The 21323-nt window shown below is 40.3% G+C and overlaps 1 protein-coding gene across 4 annotated transcripts in view; it reads left to right on the top strand.

Annotated features, from left to right (window-relative positions):
* Nucleotides 1-21323, top strand: part of MAML2 (mastermind like transcriptional coactivator 2) — a 368844-nt gene that overhangs the window by 76405 nt on the left and 271116 nt on the right. The window contains exon 1 of one of the 4 annotated variants that reach the window (XM_023225666.2): nucleotides 7192-9817. The exons of the other annotated variants lie outside the window; for them this stretch is intronic. Within the exon in view, the coding sequence (XP_023081434.1) occupies nucleotides 9794-9817 (24 nt within the window). The 5' untranslated portion in view covers nucleotides 7192-9793. Of the gene's footprint in view, nucleotides 1-7191; nucleotides 9818-21323 lie in introns of those variants that run through there. 4 annotated transcript variants of the gene reach the window in all.

The following is a 21323-nucleotide window of genomic DNA, read 5'->3' as shown; positions in this document are numbered from 1 at the left end:
GGAGGCCAGAACAGGTAGCACTTGGCTTCTCTTGCTCCCTGCCAATGGTTACCCCAACGTAGAACTTTTATTCATACCGCTGGGCAGCACCGGTCTGTTAATAATGAACCTAGAATGTGAAGTGAAAATCAGCACCATGTGCGGTAAGCAGTAGGTAATTACATTTCACTTGTTTAATTAAGTTTCACTTTCTGGTTGCCTTGAGGGAACTGTAGGAAAGGATTTTTTGTGTGTGTTTTTGTTTTTCCTGATGCTTTTTTCCCCTAGCTAGAAGCTGAATAATTCCACACAGTGTTGAAATGGATATGCTGTGTTTGTGTTGGCCGAATTAAGCATCTATAATCATATATTTCCTCTCTTTTGTCTATTTGTGTCACAGTCTTAATATGTGGGATAGAAATTTCGTTTAGTGGAGACATAATTTTTCGATTGTCTTAGGGCTTATTTAAACCAGCTCATCTCCATTAGAATGTGTTTCTGTACTTTACTCATCAGCTTGGCACTGACTCCACTATTGTTTTCCATTGTTTTCTTCAAATACTGTGTATTTTCCCTGAAAGTCCAAGTAGCTGACAATTTTGCTACCTCTGCAAGGAAATCTGCTTTATTTTCTTGTAGGTTTTACACATATATAAAACTATACATTAGGAACATACTCTTCCTCAGCAGGCTACATGGCCTTTCATTCACTCTCTTAAAAATATCTGTGGGCCTATTATGTGAAATAATGTATGATTTGCTCAGTGGGAGACTTACTTTACCATAAGGTTATGGTTTATTAAGCCTCATATATTTATAAATTTATATACCTTGAATAATAATTCCATCACAGAAGGGGCTCATTATTAACCACATTTCCATGTGTGATATTCACTGAGGCATGTCCCTGGAAACATACCTAACCACATAAGAGTAAAAGCCTGTCATAGCACAGGAAGCCTAGAATAAGTACATCCTATCATTTAAGCACCTAGGTCTTAATATGTCAGTTCATATTTAGATTCTACCTTTGTGGTCAGGACAGTATTTGAAATTGAGATATAGTTAATCAGTTAGAGATGTAGTCAATTTCACTTTGTCAGTGAAGCTCAGAATCGCATCAATATGTTGTTTTTCTGTTTTCTTTTTTTATTTTTATTTATTTATTTTTTGAGACGGAGCCTCACTCTGTCGCCCAGGCTAGAGTGCAGAGGCTAGAGTGCAGTGGCATGATCTTGGCTCACTGCAAGCTCCGCCTCCTGGGTTCACACTATTCTCCTGCCTCAGCCTCCCAAAGAGCTGGGACTACAGGCGCCCAGCTAATTTTTTTGTATTTTTAGTAGAGACAGGGTTTCACTGTGTTAGGCCAGGATGGTCTCGATCTCCTGACCTCGTGATCTGCCCACCTCGGCCACCCAAAGTGCTGGGATTACAGGTGTGAGCCATCAAGCCAGGCCAATATGTTGTTTTTCAAAGATTGCCGTCCTCATACAGGCCAGCTTAGTACTGACAGAGGAGGTAAAATGGGAAAAGTTCCCTTGTCCCCCTCGCAGGGTGTAAGATGTGGAAGTGACTCGCTTCTTCAGTGCCCTGCTGCTCAAACCTCTAAGGGAGCATACATTCGGGCAGGCCGTGGCAGCTCCAACCCCAGGGCAGTGTCTAGGGGTGAATGTTTACAGTTTCTGAAGCCCCAGTAGGTATGTGTCACCGGGTGCTCTTTTAGTATAGCCCTCTGAAGGCAGCTTGTGTTAACTAGCTCAATTACACCCTCTACCTTGTGGCGAGGACAGAGGGCTTTCTGTATCCTGGGTTGCTTGCTTTGGTGCAGCGGAAGAATCAGATCATACCTGGGCTTGGAGAATGAGTGCAAGATTTTATTGAGTGGAAGAAGCTCTCAGCAGATGGGGGAGCCATGGGGAGATGGTTTCCCCCGGAAGCCGGGCCGCTTGGCAGCCGAGCGCTCCTCCAACTGGCCAGCCAAACTCTGTTTCGTTTTGCCCCTCAGTGGCCTGCTGGTGCCTGCTGGTGTGTTGCCCTCAACATCTAGCCGATTGTGTGTTCCTCTGCCAATGTGCTCCTCTCCACTTACAACCACTTATGTCTCTGCCTTGCTAGGGTCTCCCGTTTATATAGGCACAGGATGGGGACATGGGTGGTCTTGGGAAATGCAACATTCGGGCAGGAAAACAAAAATGCCTGTCCTCACCTAGGTCCGTGGGGGTGGGGTCCTAGCCAGAGACCGTGCCTTCCTCTATCCAGCACTTCCCTTCCCCTCTTCCGTATCATTTAAAGGAACAATTCTTCCCTTCCCGGCACTTCAGTTTCAGGGGGACACAGTCTTCACCTGCTAAGCTGTCTTTCACCAGTGGTTGTGTTCCTTCTCTTTTGAACAGGACTTTGTGCAGACTTCTGTACTGTTCAGTTGCATCATAAGCCATATTCTAGTTATTCACTTGAAAGGTTACACAACTTGCAGGAGTAACTCATGGGGAAAATAACTCTGTTGTTTTTCCATCACATTTTCTGCCTCTGCCAACTCTCCCCTCATCTTCCCCGCACTAAAGCCAACCACTTTTCTGTCTATTTTCACAGACAGAAATGCTTTGCATCGTGCCTGCTTGTACTGGCAATTGCCTGGCCTCTTCTGTAGCTTGTCCTCTGTAGCTGTCTCTACCACATTCCTAATTAAAGTCAGCTGACACTATGTATTTTTGCACAAAGAGTAAATAGCATGGTTTAGTTATATAACAATTTGAAATGGCTTGATTTCTTTAGGTTAACGTTACAGCCTCAGTATTGGTAATTCCTGATCATCTGCTAACTTCTGAAAGCCAGAGGGTCTTGTTCTTCAAACTCTTCTCCTCATAGGATGTAGTGGGCTTATAGCAGAAGAAAGGCATATCTAGGATATTAAATGTGTTCTTGCAAAACTAAATAAGTTCCCTATGCAGAAATAAGATATGCTGTGTGGTAACTAGTTTTTAGAGTATTTGAAGCAATGATTTGTACTCCTTTCAACGTTTTCATTACAGGAGCATTTTAAGAAGTGGTTTGGGGTCATGACTCCTACTTCAGTACAGTGGTTAGTACAATTCGTAATGCTTAATTTGTGGACCCTCCTTTATTAGCTTAGAAGACATAACTTGAAACCAATATGGTAGAGTGGATGAGGAGAGATTCCAAGATGGGTAAAATAAAGCTTCAGGAAAATGGAAATGCCTTGCCCAGCGTGACTAAGAGGGTCAGGAATAGAACCTGACTCCTAATAGGACACATTTTTGAGTGGGTGGCACAAAACAGGGCATGTTAACAATCAGAACTCAAGTCCAGCCCTAAAACATATTTGTATGCACTGTTGCATATTGTGTTCAGATGAGTTATTTTTGCCTCAATCTGTTCCAGTGCACATTCCTGCCAGAGGTAAGAATTGGTTTGGAGAGAATCTTTTCTCCAGCAGCATGCAAAAGTCAGGGTTTCCAGATACTAAACTGAATGGGGGTCTGGGCCTTATAAAAATGAACACATGGATGTGTTCCATACTTTGTAACTTATTTGGCAGCAGCTGACATCTTAGTTTGTGAGGGACCTTTACAATAGTTACGGACCTGTAACCTCTGCATTGGGCGAGACTCCCCCAGCTAGGTTACTTGGGGATGAATAGTTGCTGAGATAATTGTGGGCAAATGTAGAACAATAGCCCAAACAAGAGACACTCTGGCACTCCAGGCCGTACTTGGCTTTTAGGATCTAAAGAGGTGATCTGGCTCTTATTTGAATTATAACTATAACCAACATTTATTTCAGAGTGATTTCTATATATTTCCTTAATTTTCCCTCACAAAATCCCCCTAAGGAGGTCTTTTAATACACGAATGCTAAAGATCTTTTATAAGGGCACAGACAGGCCCAGGAAGATCGTGACATGCACAAGGCTACACAAATAATAAATAAGGATTGGGAAACATACATTCAGGTCTCCTGACTCCAAATTGGGTGCTCCTTTAATGATACCAACCACTTTGACCATTCAAAGGGGTCATTGTGGTCCCACCAGCGCCCCCTCCATACCTGTTGAGCCCAAGTACAGACTCAAAAGGAATTTCCCTTATGGCTAGAGGATGTATTATATAAAAGATCAGGATCCCATTTCACCTTTCCTTTCTTTCAGAACTATCTTAGCTTTCCCTTTGGATAAATGTATGTCATCAGTGGGAGATCATCTGCCGCTTAAATCCTTATCTTTCACAATGGACACCAGACTTCCTTTTAAGGTGCTATGTATGACTCATCAGTAGTTTAAAATTTTGTAAGATACATGAACATTTTCTGATTGAGAAACACTTTAGAAATGCTGAACATATTATTGTGAAATAACAATGACTAATATTGTTGTTAAATTGTTGGAATTTTAATAGCTTTAACCTTTTTTGATTCAGTCTGTTTATTCCAAGTTATCTTGCCTTTTAAATGGCTTTGAAACATTAGCAAACAATGTGGGTCTCTCTTACAGATCTCAGTTCTGCTTTTAACAGCAACAGGCAGTATATTCAAAATATACCTGAATTGGACATGACATTTTGGAGAATATTTTGACTAGTTTGTAATAAAAGTTGAATAAATCACAATTGATGAAAGAGGTGATAGTATACCAAATGCTATGGTGAGCAAATTACTCTTGAGAAATGCATTGTTTATATAGATATTACAATGCCATGCTGTTCTCAGCCCAATCAACTGTATAAACTGGAGTAGAAATTCCTGAATTTTTTTTTAACTCCTGGGGAAGCAGTTTACTATTAGCAATTAGTGTAATGATTACTATCAAATCTAGCCAAAGAGAGATCAATAAAAACATGGGTGCAAAGTAAACACGACTCCTTTGGTTTTATTAATGGATGATACGATTAAAAATAAGCCAGAAGGTGCAGAAAGGTGAGATTATAGTAAACCAGGCAAATATGGCACTTGCCATATTTATCTATAAGCTTGCCATTCTTTGGGAAGTAAATGAAACAGAGCATTAAAACAAGGATTTAAAAAATGGATTAAATTATCCCAGCACTTTGGGAGGCCGAGGGGGGCAGACCACAAGGTCAGGAGATCGAGACCATCCTGGTTAACATGGTGAAACCCCATCTCTAGTAAAAATACAAAAAAAAAATTAGCTGGGTGTGGTGGCAGGCACCTGTAGTCCCAGCTACTCGGGAGGCTGAGACATGAGAATGGCGTGAACCTGGGAGGCGGAGGTTGCAGTAGCTGAGATTGCGCCATTGCACTCCAGCCTGGGTGATAGAGCAAGACTGTCTCAAAAAAAAAAGAATTAAATTTTAAAAATAAGAACAAATGGTGACTGGAGGGAAAAACAAGAGGAAACAAAATGAGCAGTAATCAAAATCCTGGGAGAATTATTTTCACTTTGATTTTGTGAATTTTATTTATGCAATAAATAATGCTAATTGAGGGTCAAATTAATCTATGAGAACATTATAAATGACCTTAAATCAGCACATTTGGAAAAGTAAAAAACTGAATCAGTGCCTGAACTCTGTGTTCATTTATCATAAAAACTGTACACAATTTTTAATCTTCCAATGTCTCAGTGACACCTATTTCCACATTAGTGGTCCTCAAACTTTAGTACATGTCAGAATGTCCCAGAATGCTTGTGAAAAATACGGATTTCTGGGTTCCATCCTCAAATACTCAAATTCAGTAGATGTTGGTTGGGACCCAGAAAGATGCAGGGACTTCAGGCCATCTTTTAAAAACATTAATATAGAGAATAATGAGCCTGGAAGGAAATAACTCTTTGAGTCAGAGAATGCCATTGCTTTTAGGAATTCTGACCCTATCAAATACAAATTTTAGAATTTAAATATTTGTTCATGGTGATATATTAGAAATCTAACATAATACATACTGGTGAAAAAATAATTATTAAATTGTCTGTAGTTAGATAACTCGGTTGTTTATAATCAAACTGTTTAGACAATAACATTGAAATAGTTACCAAATTGAACACTTCATTATTTTATAGATGGATAATATGGAACTCAGGTATTTGAAGTAATTTGTACAATATCATGTCACTAGCTAGGGACCAGGCAAGATATTTTGCTCTTTCCACTTATTATGTTGTGTTCCTTTCAAAAGTCTCTATAAGTCTCCAATATTAGCAGAAGAACTTGGGGTAAGCCAAGAACCCCATTAGATGATACCTTCGGATCATATAGGAAAATAGGCTCGTATAAACATAAATATCCTTAACAAAAGCAATTCTATGGTTATAGCTATAGAATACATCTTGTCTTTCATCTCAATATATCTCATGAACCACTGGATGGAGTGTCTTAGTTTGTTTTCTTTTGCTTATAACAAAACACCCAAAACTGGGTAATTTATAAAGAAAAGGAATTTATTTCTTACAGTTATGAAGGCTGAGAGGTCCAAGGCTGAGGGCTGCATCTGTTGATAGCCTTCTTGGTGGTGGGGACTCTGTGACACAGGGCATCACGTGGCAGAGGGGGCTGAGCGTGCTAATGTGCTCACTCAGGTCTCTCGTCCTTTTATAAAGCCTCCAGTTCCCCTCCCATCATAACCCATTAATCCATGAATGGATTAATCCATTTATGAGGACAGGGCCTTCATGATCCAATCACCTCTTAAACTCGCCACCTGTCAATACTGCCAGAATGGAGATTAAGTTCCAACATGAGTTTTGGAGTCATTCAAACCATAGCATAGAGTAATGATGGTAAGTTGTTTCAGGCATAAAATTTGAAATAAATTATGAGGCTCCATGATATGCTATATTGGTTTTATCCTTAGAAGAATATTTAGTTTCACTCAGGTTTTTCAAAGCTACCTTCTCCTCAAAATAAAAACAAACAAACAAAAACAACTTTTTTTTTTCTTTGTTTTTTGAGACGGCGCCTCACTCTGTTGCCTGTTGCCCACGCTGGAGTGCAGTGGTGCGATCTCGCCTCACTACAAGCTCCGCCTCCCAGGTTCACACCATTCTCCTGCCTCAGCCTCCCGAATAGCTGGGACTGCAGGCGCCCACCACCACGCCCTGATAATTTTTTGTAATTTTAGTAGAGACAGGGTTTCACCTTGTTAGCCAAGATGGTCTCAATCTGCTGACCTCGTGATCCGCCCGCCTCGGCCTCCCAAAGTGCTGGGACTACAGGCATGAGCCACCGCACCCAGCCAAAAAAACCTTTCTAAGAGTAGATAGCTACTCATTTGATCTGCCTCCTCTGCTGAATCAATTATGAATTATTTTTTCGCCTGCAAATAACAGAAAACTAACTAACAGTGTAAGAAATAAAGTGATTACAAATAGGGATCCCCCCCCCCCCGACACACACTACAACATTTATTGATCTAGGTCATTATGGATATTAGTTTAGTGACTCAATAATATATGGCTCAGGGTCAGTTTGTCTGTGATTCTCTCGGCCTTTCTCTCATAGTCTTAAACTCCAGGTATCACATTGGCAGGCTAGAGGGAGGGCAGCCCAGGTGTTCCTTTTATCAGAAAAAGTTGAAAGTGTCTCAAAAAGCACACCCCTCTCCTATCAGATGTCCATCTTATTGGCTGGAACTATGCTGCACCTCCATTCCAAGAACAAGATCTCTGAGGAAAAAATGTATTGTTTTAGCTTCTAAAAAGGAGATGGCCAAGGGATAAGACAGTTGAGAAGGGTGTGGCATGACGGAGTGTCTGCTGCTCTCTTGGGTTTAGAAGGAACTCCTGTTATTCCAGTGTCACCTGAGTACCTACTGGGTCTCATGGGGCCACTCTAGATACAGACATTCTTCTTTTTTCTTCTGCTGTACCACCATCCTTCTAGACTCTGCCGCTTTGCTTCCTCCCACCCCATCCCCCACCACCACACAGAGTGACTCCACTCCCACACACTCAGGCATTCGCACAGTCCAACCTTCATTTTTAGGAAGTCCTTGAACTGACTAGCCCTTAGGAAGGTGGCACAGGTGTTCCTAGGATTATAAAATGTTTTATTGAATAAGTTTTCTCTGTGGATGTCCAAGAACCTTTCCTCCCAGCCTGTTTGAAAGAACAATGACTGAATCAGAACAGGACATACTGATGCTTAAAAAAAAAAAAAAAATCACAAGTAGGTATCTTGAAAGCATATCCCAAGGCTTTTCTTAAAGTAACCTTTATACTGAACCATAAAAAGATTAAAGACACCTTCCGCTAGAGTCAGGCCCTGTCATTCACATTGAGATTGTTCAGAAAAAGAAGAATTGACAACTTTACTGAAAGGAGTCAAGGTCTTGCAAGCCGGAAACTGGTTTGATGACAATTCCCTGACTTGCTAGGTAAGCTGGTCCACATCTAGACGAGTCTCTCCTTGACTTCTGACTTACTTTGTGTTTGTTGAAGGAATCCTATGAGTCATGTTTAGCCTTTCCAGCCTGATTGAGTTTGAAGGAGCCTCTGGATTATTACATACAATGGATTTTGCAAACAGTTTTCTTCAGCATACCCACAGGAGAAAGGCAAGTCGGTTCATAAATGGAAATTCTAGACAAACAACTAAGCTAAAGACACCTCTCTGTATAAATGCTTCCAGATGGAGAGAAGTTTTTCACTTCACTCTCCACAGTTTTCACTTTAAAGGGTTATTGAGATGGAAGCATTGGAGCGAAGCACATTAGAATCACTTTTCCCACCTTTCCTTCTGAGGAAGGCTGACTTACAGTTGCAAGGGGAAAATACTGGCTAAAAAATAATTCTTGGTCTGTTCCCCGTAGTCTATCAACACATGCTTTTCAGAAGAAGAAGAAAAAAAAAATCTGGAGAGAATAGGACTGAGTTGGTAGAACATCTTGAAGGGGGCTGGCCTTCACTTAGAAAATTGAAACGGCAAATAAGCCATTAGGAAGAGTCTGTGGTTGTTAAGCAGAGTAACCTAAAGGAGGAACTTCAAGATACAAGTTTAAAGCAACACTCTGTAATTATTTTTATTATAGTATAAAGTTGTTAAGTTTGTCTTCACCCTTTGAAAGAGTTCTGAACAGAAGAGTTTTCTTAAAAAATCTCGGGGCCTACAAAAAATGCCATTTGGCCTCCACAGTAAGTTGCTCCCACCCAGAAAGTCTTCTCCCTTCTACAGCTTCCTGTATAAAAGGCTGGGATACCAACATCTGCCTGAAGCAAAAACACATGTATTTTAACCAAATAAATAAAAAAGGAACAAACGTCTGAGTACTTCATGCTGCTCGTAGGCTTACTGGCTGACTCCCATTGGCTCGCTCACTGTTGTTATAATTTCATTTATGCCTTAGGCAGATGGGCGCCTCTGCTCATGGGTGATTTAGAATCTGCTGATAGTGGCTGGAATGAAGCATGGAGGATCTTGCAACTTCTAAGCCCACTGGCTTAGACCACTGTATTCTTGGGCTTAGATGTTTACTCCATATATGGTTCCCATCAATGGTGATACCTGGGCCATTGTCCAGCGGGTAAATGTGATTTTCTTCTTTGGAGAAGGCCATTGCAAATCACAGCTAATAGGGACCCTAATGAGGACGTTCACCTCCCAGCTCCTCTGTGCCAGGGCAGTGGATAACAACAGGATGTGGGTTTTAAACACGTGTAAGCTTCTTCAAGCTGCCTCTTTCAGTTTCATTCTTTTTTTAAGGCCCTAGAAAATATAATCCACGTACTTGAAACAAACATTTTTTTCTTGTTGCTCATGTTTTTGGTCGTAGTTTTCTCCCATGTCAGGACTGGATTCCACTCTGATTAGTACCAAGAAATATTAATTGGTACAATATGTAAATGAAAACATGGGACATTTACAAGGTAGGCAGAAGATAATATATGCTTGTAAGTTTCACTTTCGGTAAATATGAAAATGTATTCTATTCATCCTCCATGGGTGTTGTTAAAGCTACTCTGCTCTACTTTGGACTTTGCAAATGATTTTGATGAATAGGACCAAAAGATGTCAAAAGCCACAAACCTATCATTGTAAAAACTAAAGGCATTTAGTTTCAAATTAATTTATTTAAAAGGAAGTTTTAATATTTGAACAGGCCATAAAATTAGGATCAAGTAAGCAAATCTGTAGGCACTTTTATCAGAGACAGGAGCAATGACAGATTGCAGGAAACAGAAAGGAATCAGACTTTATTCTTTATATCTGTTATTCCAGTCCTCACCGTCCTCTTTGCTCCTCTTCCCAATTCATTCTTTTCCTTTCTGTTACTAGTTGTCCTTCTTGTCTCTCCTCTTCTTCCCATCACCCCCAGGATACACATTAAAGAGAGAATACCAGAAATCGGCAGCACTGGTGAGCCAAGAAATATACAGGTTTTTGTTTTTTTTTTTTTTTCATTTCAAGTTTTAAGTTGTCCTTGTGCATGAAATATGTGCGTGATAAAAAGGGGGTTGCCATCAAGGCATATTGTCTTGAAAAGCCAAGGGTTCTTTTTTAGTTTTCCTCTATAATGAAGACTTTCTTAGACTGTGGACTCTATAATTATGCTCACTGAACAAATACCTTGAAAGGGAAGTAATTCCAAGTCGTGTATCAAAGATTCAATTTGACGTGTATTTACTAAATGCCTAACATGCCTATGCATTTTGTTTATTCATTTATAGTAACAAGATATAGTGAGTTCATATACTGTACCAGCACTGTGCTCAGTATTAAAAAATTGGAGTCAGAAGATTCCCACTTTCAAGAACTTACAGTCCAATGGAGGAGAAAGAAGTATGAAAGGATTGGTTGCAGGGTGACAAGAGAGTGTTCCAATAGTGCAGCTCCAGAGCTGTGATTTTAAAAAGATGATGCACACCAGTTATCTCTTGCTTCATGGAGTGGATGGGCTACAGGAAATTTGGCAATAAAACAAAGTTTATATAAGTTGCAACATTTTTCTACAACTCTACTATAAAATTGGAAATGCTTTCACACAGAAAAACCTCTCAAAATGCTGAATGCAAAAGTTGGGATCACAGAAACATTGTGCCTATATTTGGTCTGCTGGAAACTGTATTTTTACAAGGTAATCCCTGTTTTCAATGTAGTTCCTGTCTTGCCACTGGCGGTTTTCTTCTTGTAGCACTTTTCTAGTTCTGAGATTGCTACTACCCAAAGTATTCATTTTTTTCTTACTGGCATGTCCTCTGTCTTCACAGCCTGCTTCTGGATTGTAGGGTTTTTCCTTTCTTTCTGTTGAGATATTTATGGCATTTAATAGAGTCAAACAAGATGTGTTGCAGCCTGACATACTCATGTGGCTTCAGATGTGTAAAATAAGTAACTTCCTATCTTTGTCTGTCTAGCTCAAAAATTAACCGTGGATGAGGAATGCCTGTATTGATTCATTAATGTAATAACTGTTTACTGACTGCCTACTATGTACAACCAGAAGCACAGTTCCTAACCTCATGAACTTACCATGTAACATGGGAAGACAAGTACTAAGTTCTTATTTGTTTGTGATTGTGATAAGGCTCAGAGGATAAATACAGGTTTCTGTGAACCCATGTATAGGGGGAAATATTTAAGTTCCATTTAATACTGAGATGGCTAAGTATCTCAGTATTTAAGCTGAGATCTGAATGATAAGTAGAAGATTCCTCAGGCAGAGGGAAAAGCAAAGGCTGTGGGGCAGAAAGAAATGTGGTCATTTTGGGGAACTTCAAGATCAGTGTGGCCATAGCAAAGAGCACAAAAGTAAGAGTGAAACAGGGAGGAATGGAATTCAGCTCAAGGGCTCTGAAATCAGAGTTTCCAGTTGGAATCCTAACGTCATAGCTGTATCAGTTAAGAATTTTTTTTTTTTTTTTGTGGCATCCAAAAACAGAAAGCCTACCTTACTGAGGTTCATATAAAAAGGGGAAATTGGCCAGGTGCAGTGGCTCATACCTGTAATCCCACTACTTTGGGAGGCCGAGGCGGGTGGATCACCTGAGATCAGGAGTTCGAGACTAGCCTGGCCAAAGTGGTGAAACCCCGTCTCTACTAAAAATACAAAAATTAGCCCATCGTGGTGGGGGGCGCTTGTAATCCCAGCTACTCGGGAAGCTGAGGCAGGAGAATCGCTAGAACCCGGGAGGCAGAGGTTGTAGTAAGCCGAGGTCGCGCCATTGCACTGAAGCCTGGGCGACAAGAGTGAAACTCCGTCTCAAAAAAAAAGAAAAAAAGAGGGGAAATTATCTCCACAAAACAAAAAGTCCGACAATAAGCAATAAGCAGTCCAGGGTTGGTGCAGGGCTTGATGAGGTCATCACAGATCCAGGTTCTTTCTGTCTTCTGCTCTATATCCATAGCCTGTGGCTTTGTCATTCCCTCACGTGGAAATGGCAGCTGCAGCCCCAGGCACAATGGCGCATTGAGGAAGAAGGGAGAAGATGTGCAATGTCAGGTTAGTTTATCAGAAAAGTTCAAAGCTTCTCAGAAATCTTCTGTTGGAATTCTACCTGTATGTCATAGGCCAGAACACAACCCAAATAACCAGGGAAAATGTGAATGTGAGAACATAGATCTTCCAGCCCTAACAATGGAGAAAGCAAGTGAGAGGGGATTGGGAATTTCCTCAACAGTGTTTGACATAACCACTTTGTAGTTTATAATCTTAGGCAAGTAACTCAACTTCCCAGTTCCTCTTCTGTAAAATGGGGATAACACCTGAAAATGTTGTAACAAGATTCACTGAAATAGTTTCTATGCTCAGTCAGTAATCAGCATTCAGTCAATATGAGCTCTAACATGATGCTTGACAGTTACACAACGAACAGTTCATGAAGAGTTTTGTAAGCCATATTGATAATTTTGTCTTTATCCTTAACACAGTGAGAAGGTATTAAAGGATTTTATGCAGGGAAGTGACATGATCATATTTGTGTTTTCAAAAGAGCCCTCAGACTGGGTGTGGTAACTTGCGCCTGTAATCCCAGCACTTTGGGAGGTCATGGCGGGCGGTGGGCGGATCACTTGAGCCCAGGAGTTCCGGACCAGCATGGGCAACTTGGGGAAACAGGTCTCTAAAAAAAATACCAAAAGCCGGGCGCGGTGGCTCAAGCCTGTAATCCCAGCACTTTGGGAGGCCGAGACGGGTGGATCACAAGGTCAGGAGATCGAGACCATCCTGGCTAACACGGTGAAACCCCGTCTCTACTAAAAAATACAAAAAAACTAGCTGGGTGAGGTGGCGGGCACCTGTAGTCCCAGCTACTTGGGAGGCTGAGGCAGGAGAATGGCGTGAACCCGGGAGGCAGAGCTTGCAGTGAGCTGAGATCCGGCCACTGCACTCCAGCCTGGGCGACACAGCCAGACTCCGTCTCAAAAAAAAAAAACCAAAAAAATTTTAGCTGGGTGTGGTGGCACTCGCCTGTAGTCCCAGCTACTTGGGATGCTGAGGTGGGAGAATCACTTGAGCCTGGGAGAGGCTGTAGTCAGCTGTGATTGCACCATGCGCTCCAGCTTAGGTGACACAGTGAGACTCTGTCTCAAAAAAAAAAAAAAAAAAAAGGGAGCCCTCAGTTTATCCTCTGCCTCTGACAAATATATTCCAAATATATTCCATTTTGTTACATTGCAAAAATTTCAGCACATTGCTTTGCTTACGCATCTTTGCTCTGGAATGACTTTTAATTTTTATTTTGGCAGTCTTGGTTGTTTTGAGATGTGTGAAATTCGACTCTTATGCAGGTGTTTTAGTTCTTTTGATTTTGCTTTTTAAAAGTTTTTTTGTTTGTTTGTTTGTTTTTTTTTTTTTTTTAGTGTGGGGCAATGTAAAGCCAGAATATCAATGTACTTCTGTCATGATTTTCAAACTTATTTGGCTGATAGTACCCTTATAAGAATAGGTAAAAAAGATCCCAAAGATTTAACTTCACTTTCTTGAACTACTAGCCCTACTATTAAGAGCCAGAGCAAGCTTACATGTTTTAAAAAAAAAAAAAAAAAAAGAGCTGCAACATTCCTTTCGCACTCCCACTCGCCCCTGAGGTTCTTCCACTTCCTTCCTATGGCTTTTTTTAGAAGCGAGTGTGTTTTTCTCACGTCCGGCAACAAAGGATGTTTTGTGCTGCTACTGAGGTTTGTATGTGTGACTTACTTTAGAACTCTTTCTAGAAAATGCGATTATTATTTGCATAGGTTTGGTAGAACTTTATATTGAGTGAAAGTCTCCGATGACTATTTTTGTTTTTGTGTAGATTTGCCACTGCTTAACATCAAATCACTTTCCTCTGTGTGTTTTAAAATAACCCTAATAGGACCTGTCAAAAATCCCCCAGAAGTCTCACAAATTCTTATCTTTAAAAAAAGTGTAAGTGATACCATCGGTGTATCATATTTATTCTTATATACCTTTGCAAAGACTTCTTAGCACTTCCTTAAATATGTCTGATAGTGCCATAATGAGAAGGGGACAGGGTGATTAACCATAAACTTTGGTTTTCATGGAGAAAATCTATCTGGAGCAGTCACAGTATCCCATGCTGGAGCTTTTAGATGCCTTGGCATTAGATGTTTCCATCTATTTGTGATTCTCTGAGCAAGGAGACAAGGTGAGATAAACAGAATTCTCAGATGGCTGAGAATTATACCCTAAATCCTGGGAGAGAATTTACCTTTCCCTTGTCAGATAATATGAATCATTTAAAACGTGCTGGAACAGCTTCGCCTTTTCTTGAGGAAAATGGGGTTTCTCTCTCAATACGGAGAAAGATAAATGTGCCTCAGAAGATTTTAGTGGTCGATCTCTGTCAGTGTACTACCAGCAACAATCCCAGCAATCAATATTACAAAGAGGCAGCGCTCACTTGAGTACAGAAGTAGCAACCTTAGCTGCTTGGTAAACAAGATGGCATTGGAGATTTCTGTTTTGAGTAAATGACAAGTCCCGCAGTCTAGATAGGAAGATTTCTCCTCCATGTGGATTTTGTAATTTGTCTTGTGTTGGATAAGGAAGGGGAGCTTGGATTCCAAGATCAATTTAATGTCTATATTCCTTGGCATCGTCATGTTAGAGCAGCACATCTCAGATGGCTTTCAATAGTTATTTTAGCATTGATTTTCCTCTACTAGAGTAAATCAAAAGATGATTTAGGAAATCAAAGTCAGTTTTCCTTGGAGTTTTCTCAGAATAAAGGGAAGCTGTGGTGTTGAAGGGTTTTTTTTTTGGCTCTTAATTACATATGATGCAAAATCAATCTGTGTGAATCTCTTTCCTCTGTTGAGTATCTACTATATGCAGAGGCTTGGGTATTTCTGTGCAAGGGGGGATTATGCAAACGAATTTTAAGGCATGCCACTTGACTTTGTGAAACTAAGTATTTGTTCAAAGAGACAAGATATTATAGTGGGAGGCTGTTTTGTGAGAACCCACACTTTCATGTCAGCACCCTGAGATGGGATCCCATTATGCCCTTTAACCAGGCAAGGGACTTCATGCAGTTCTTCATCAGGACAATGGAGATAATTAAAATACTTTCCTCATAGGTTGTTGTGTAAAAGGCAGCAAGATATGGCTGAGTAAGAACATAACTGAAGCAAGACTGCTTATGCTTAAAACCTAGGTGAGCTGTTTACACCTGATATGACCTTGGACAAGTTTCATCTAACTTCTCTTGCCTCAGGTGGCTCATCTGAAGATAGCAGTGATGTTAGCGTCTGCCTCCTGCCTCATAAGCCTGTCATGTTGAGACAATCCTGGCCAACATGGTGAAACCCTGTCTCTACTAAACATACAAAAATTAGCCAGGCATGGTGACTTGTGCCTGTAGTCCCAGCTACTTGGGAGGCTGAGGCAGGAGAATTGTTTGAACCCGAGAGGCAGAAACTGCAGTGAGTGGAGATTGCTCCACTGCACTCCAGGCTGCTCCACTGCACTCCAGCCTTGCAACAGAGGGGGACTCCAGGTCGGAAAAAAAAAAAGAGTTAGTCAAGGTAAAGGGCTGAGAACAACGCCTTGCACAAAGCATCACATAAGGGTTTGTTTTCATTATTGTGAAGATTAGATACAATGCATGTGAAATACTTGACACATATATAGAAGGTATTCACTGTTATATTATTTATATAGAGAACTCAGCAAAACGTGTAGTACATTTTCAGAACTCAATAATGTTGGTTGACTTCATTTTCTATTGCATATATCTGTGCATGTGGTGTGTGTGTGTGTGTGTGTGTGTGTGTGTGTGTAGAGAGAGAGAGAAGCACATATTTCTCAACAGCATAACAAATATAATTTTATGGGAAAAAGTATTGAGAACAAAATGGAAATTAGCCAGATCATACAACCAGGAGTGTCTTTGCTACTCTGTCTGGTTTTTAAAGGGCTTGTATTGGCCAGGCGTGGTGGCTCACGCCTGTAATCCCAGCACTTTGGGAGGCTGAGGCGAGCAGATCACAAAGTCAGGAGATCGAGATCATCCTGGCTAACACGGTGAAACCCCGTCTCTACTAAAAATACAAAAAAATTAGCTGGGCATGGTGGTGGGCACCTGTAGTCCCAGCTACCCAGGAGTCTGAGGCAGGAGAATGGCATCAACCTTCGGGGTGGAGGTTACAGTGAGCTGAGATCGCACCACTGCACTCCAGCCTGGGTGACAGAGTGAGACTCCGTCTCAAAAAAAAAAAAAAACAACAAAAAGGGTTTGTATTTGTGGGCCTCTTTTTCTATTGATGCTTCTCCAACTCCACCAGGATGGAACCTCTAACACCTCCTAAAATGTTTGGAAAATTAAAAGGGATAATCACTGCTTATTGTTCCCACTACCATAGAAGGTTAAAACATACCTGCCTTTTGGGTTTAGCTAGAACTCTAATTTAATACTACTACTTACTACTAATAACGATACAGGCAGTTTCCAGAGTTTCCAATTTACACATATAATGTATGTCTTCCAAAATTCAGTTATAAAGCAAGAATTTGAATCTCACAGAACACATTCCCATAAAAAATGTTATAAGAGATAATTAAAACTCAGGCCTATCTATCTAATTATCCCAATACCTTAGAGAAAAAAATGGTACTGTAGATTACCAATCATCTGTGATTCATATTATGTGCTCTGAATTCTAGCTACAGATATCTGAAACACATCTACCTCCATGAAAATCCTGGGGATGGGAGGCCTCCCGCCTGTACTCTACCATCTTTAGTGAAAGACAGACAACATTTTGCGGGACATGATTTTCACTGGGTAACTTTAGCCTCAGTGTTTTTGTAACATCAGTGGCAGAAGAGAATGAGGGATGGCGGAGTGGAAACAATCATTAGGTGTTAGGTGTGTGTAATTGTAAAGACTACTTTATTGCTAGTGATATGAAATTGCTAAAACCTTTGGCATTTGTTTTATTGCGCCCTCTTCTCCCTCACCCCTCACCATCACTCCACAAATCAACCAAGGCCAGTGTCCTAGGGGATACTTTCAGTTTCAATTATCGTTCTTCCTGCAGGTCCTCCAAGTATGATATTAAGAGACTTTCAAGATGGAGAAATCCCCTCTTACAAATATTAAGAAAAGAGTTTGTAACGTCATTATCACCAAATAAGTTACTATTAATCCTGAATCAAGACATATTTAATTGTTTTGCCAGTCCAAAACGCCTCCCTATTTAGTCTGTATGCAAGGACAGCCTGGCAGAGAAATTGAACACTTGTCATTTTAAAATGTGTCTGTCACTTAATCCTTTACACAGAAGAGAAGGTGATAGTAGCTTCCTTCATGCTCCAAAGCTGCTGGTGTGACATCAATATATTCATCCATTCAACATTTACTGAGCTTTCACTATGGGCCAAGCACTACTCTTCTAACTGCTAGATATAAAGAGATAAGGAGATATTTATTAAATGATACAAAATTACAGCTCGATAGGAGGAATAAATTCTAGTGTTCTTTAGCACTGTAGGATGACTATAGCAAACAATAATATATTGTTTCACCTAGCTAGAAGGTGGATAGTGTATGTTCCCAACACAAATAAATGACAAATGTTTGAAATGATGGATGTACTAATTACCTTGATCAGAGCACTATCATTAGATGTATTGAAACATCACTGTGTAACTCATGAACATGTACAATTTTTTGTCAATTTAAAAAATACAATTTTAAGAATTAAAAAAATTTAAATTTTAAACATTTTTTTAAATTAAAGAAAAAGAAAAGCAGATAATTTGTCTGCCAAGCCTACATGGATGTCAACACATAAACAGGTAACACTATAGTGTGCCAAAGGGTGATAAGTGCCATGGAGGGGATTAATTTCATGCAGAGTGGGCCTGCAGGAAGTAAGGGAGCGAGCCATGAAACCATGTGGATAACGAGTTCTCAGGTAGAGGGAATAGCAAGTGCAAAACCTCTGAGCTGAAGCATCTTTGTCAAATTGCAAGGAAGCTCTAGCAGGACCAGAGTAAACTAGGTGGGAGTGGTGGGAGATGAGTTCTGAGAGGTAACAGGAACACCTTGTAGGGCTGTGTAGACCAATAAGATTTGCTTTTATTCTAAGTAAGACAGGCAGCAAAGTGTTTTAAGCAGAAGTGTAAGAAGATCTAACTTATTTTTATAAGCTTACTCTGGATCTTGTATGGAGATAAGTTGCAAGTTTTTTGTATAGTTGCACAAGTTGGAAGTGATGGTTGCTTGGAGCTAGTTACTAGCTACTAGCAAGCTAGTAGCAGTAAAAGTGGGGAAAAGTGTGGATTTTAGATATATTTTAAAGACAGAGCCAAGAGTAGTGCCAATGCATTGGATGTAGGGTGTCAAAGAAAGAACAGAACCAAGGATCACTCAAAATGTGTGACTTGTGCAGCTAGAACTGCCATTTATTGAGCTGGGGGGATATTGTTGGAGTGTCATGTTTGGTGACTGGGGAAAGAAGAGGCGAGAGAATTAGAAGTTTCATTTTGGACATGTTAGTTTGACATGCCTATTAGACATCCAAGCAGAGAGGCCAAATAGTCAGGGAAATAAGTGAGCTGGCATTCATGGGCAAGGGCTGGCTTAAAAGTGTACATTTGTGTATTTAAGGCTAGAAGGCTAAATGTAAACACCTGGAGCAGAAGTATAGCTGAAGAAAGGAAGAGGTGTTTGGACAGAGTGCTAACACTCTCCAATATTTAGAGGTCAGAAAGACGAAGTGGAAGCAGAAAGGAGACAGAGGAGAACTGAGAGAGAGAACATAAGAGAAAATGGTGCCCCAAAAGGCTAGTGAAGAAAGAACTTAAGAAGGAGGAAGAGTTTGTCAGATGAAGAGTTTATTGTCAAATACTGCCAATAAATTAGTTAAGCTGAAGACTGTAATTGATCACTGAGTCAGGTGAAAGTCATTGGTGACTTTCAATCAGTGGTGTCCTGGTAAACTGGCTCTCTGAAAAGCAGTGACAACAGCAAAATCCTGATTTGTAGTGTTTACAAAATTTCCCTGTGGAAATATTCCCATCATAGTCAATTTCCAGCTACAAACATTTTAACAATCAGCTTGCAAAGTTCTTGAATATTTAACAATCAGCTTCTGCTAGTTGCGGCACATACCACTTTAACAGGAGCCATTTTGTAGGTGTGGTGGGGATTGGAGTAGACTCATAAGAAATGAAATGAGAAGAATTGGAGACAGTGAGTACAGACATTTTTAAGGAGTTCTAGTATAAAGAAATGAGGTGGGAACTGAACTATGACATGTAGTCAAGAATTGTTTTGTATTTTCAAAATAGAAAATACAGTGGCATGTTTGTATGCAGATGAGAATGATCCAATTAGAGGGGGAAATCAATGAAAAAGGAGAAAGCAGGGAGAATTGCTGGGGTGAAGTCTCTGAGAGGGAAAGAAGAGGGGGTTCTAATGCATAGGGAGAAGGTGGTTTAATCTCCAATAAGAGCATAGTAATATCAGAGAATAAAGTAGCCCTGTCCAATTAAATGTAATGTGAGCCACACAGACAATTTAAATTTTCTAGTAGCCACATTAAAAAGTAAAACAGGCTGGGTGTGGTGGCTCACACCTGTAATCTCAGCACTTTGGGAGGCCAAGGTGGATGGATCACTTGAGGTCAGGAGTTGGAGACTAGTCTGGCCAACATGATGAAACCCTGTCTCTACTAAAAATACAAAATTAGCTAGGCATGGTGGTGGGTGCCTGTAGTCCCAGCTACTCGGGAGGCTGAGGCAAGAAAATCACTTGAATGTAGGAGGTGGAGGTTGCAGTGAGCCAAGATCGCCACTGCACTCTGTTGCCTGGGCAACAGAGCAAGACTCTGTCTCAAAAAAAAAGTAAAAGAAACAAGTGAAATTAATTTTAATGATTTTATTTAACCTAATATGTACAAATTACTATTAAAATATTTAGTGAATATAAAACCACTAATAGGAAAATTTAATTTTCAAAATCCAGTACATTTTACACTAACAGCACATTTCAATTTGAACTAGCCGGTTTTCAAGTATTCAATAGAAGTGACTACCATATTGGTGAAGGTGGGTATAAATATCAGTTAAGTGGTCAGGTGTGTTGGTGGAAGGTTGTTGGTGGGCTGATTGCTTCTATTTTCTCAGTGAAATAGGAATCAAAGTTCATCCAGTAACTGGGAGTAAGAATTGGGAAGCAGGTGCTGGAGGTTTAGAAGAGAGAGGAAAAGGTGTGAAATAGTCATGCAGGAGAATGAAAGAGTTAATGGAACCAGAAGAATGTGCTAGAATGGGTGTAGCACCAATGGCCCATTTGAGGTTAGTGGTTCAGAATTTCCAATGAGACTAACCATACTGACTGTGTTTTTCTTCACCATTTTCTGCCTAGCAGGGACGGGGCAGAGGCAGTGGCAGTGGGCATCTGCAAAATGGGCAAAGTTGTATTTAAACAGGGTAAAATTGATTGGAAAGCAGATGCTAATCTATCACTCTAGTAAAAAATGCTACATTTTTCCCATAGGAAGCTTGACCTTTTTCTTTCTGATCTAGGCTTTACGCTTGTGGGTTGGGGTGGGGATATGAGATGTTAAGCAAGAGTATATGGGAACTTGAAAGCATAGTGACATTTTTTCGGCTACTGAACTCCTATCTCAGAATTCTTAGCAAATTCTCCAAACTCTTTCTCTAGGGCCACTTAATTGAGCTGTCTGTACCTCTTTCTCTTTCCTTAGAGTGATCAAACTATTTCTGCAGGCTTATTTATTTATTTATTTATTTATTTATTTATTTATTTATTTATTTTTTGCATGGTCTGAATCTGATATGTACTTGTCAAGACTAAATCTGTGTGTTGAGCACTGACTCCATATTTGAGGCTAGAAAGATGTTAATGAAGGCTCTCCTCTCTGCTTGTAACCTGAAGCTGCCAGTCACCAGAATGA

This window comes from Piliocolobus tephrosceles, chromosome 13 (genome assembly GCF_002776525.5).
Source record: "Piliocolobus tephrosceles isolate RC106 chromosome 13, ASM277652v3, whole genome shotgun sequence".
NCBI classification, from domain to species: domain Eukaryota; kingdom Metazoa; phylum Chordata; class Mammalia; order Primates; family Cercopithecidae; genus Piliocolobus; species Piliocolobus tephrosceles.
Note: the sequence above shows the minus strand (reverse complement) of the source record. Positions and strands in the feature narration are given on the sequence as shown.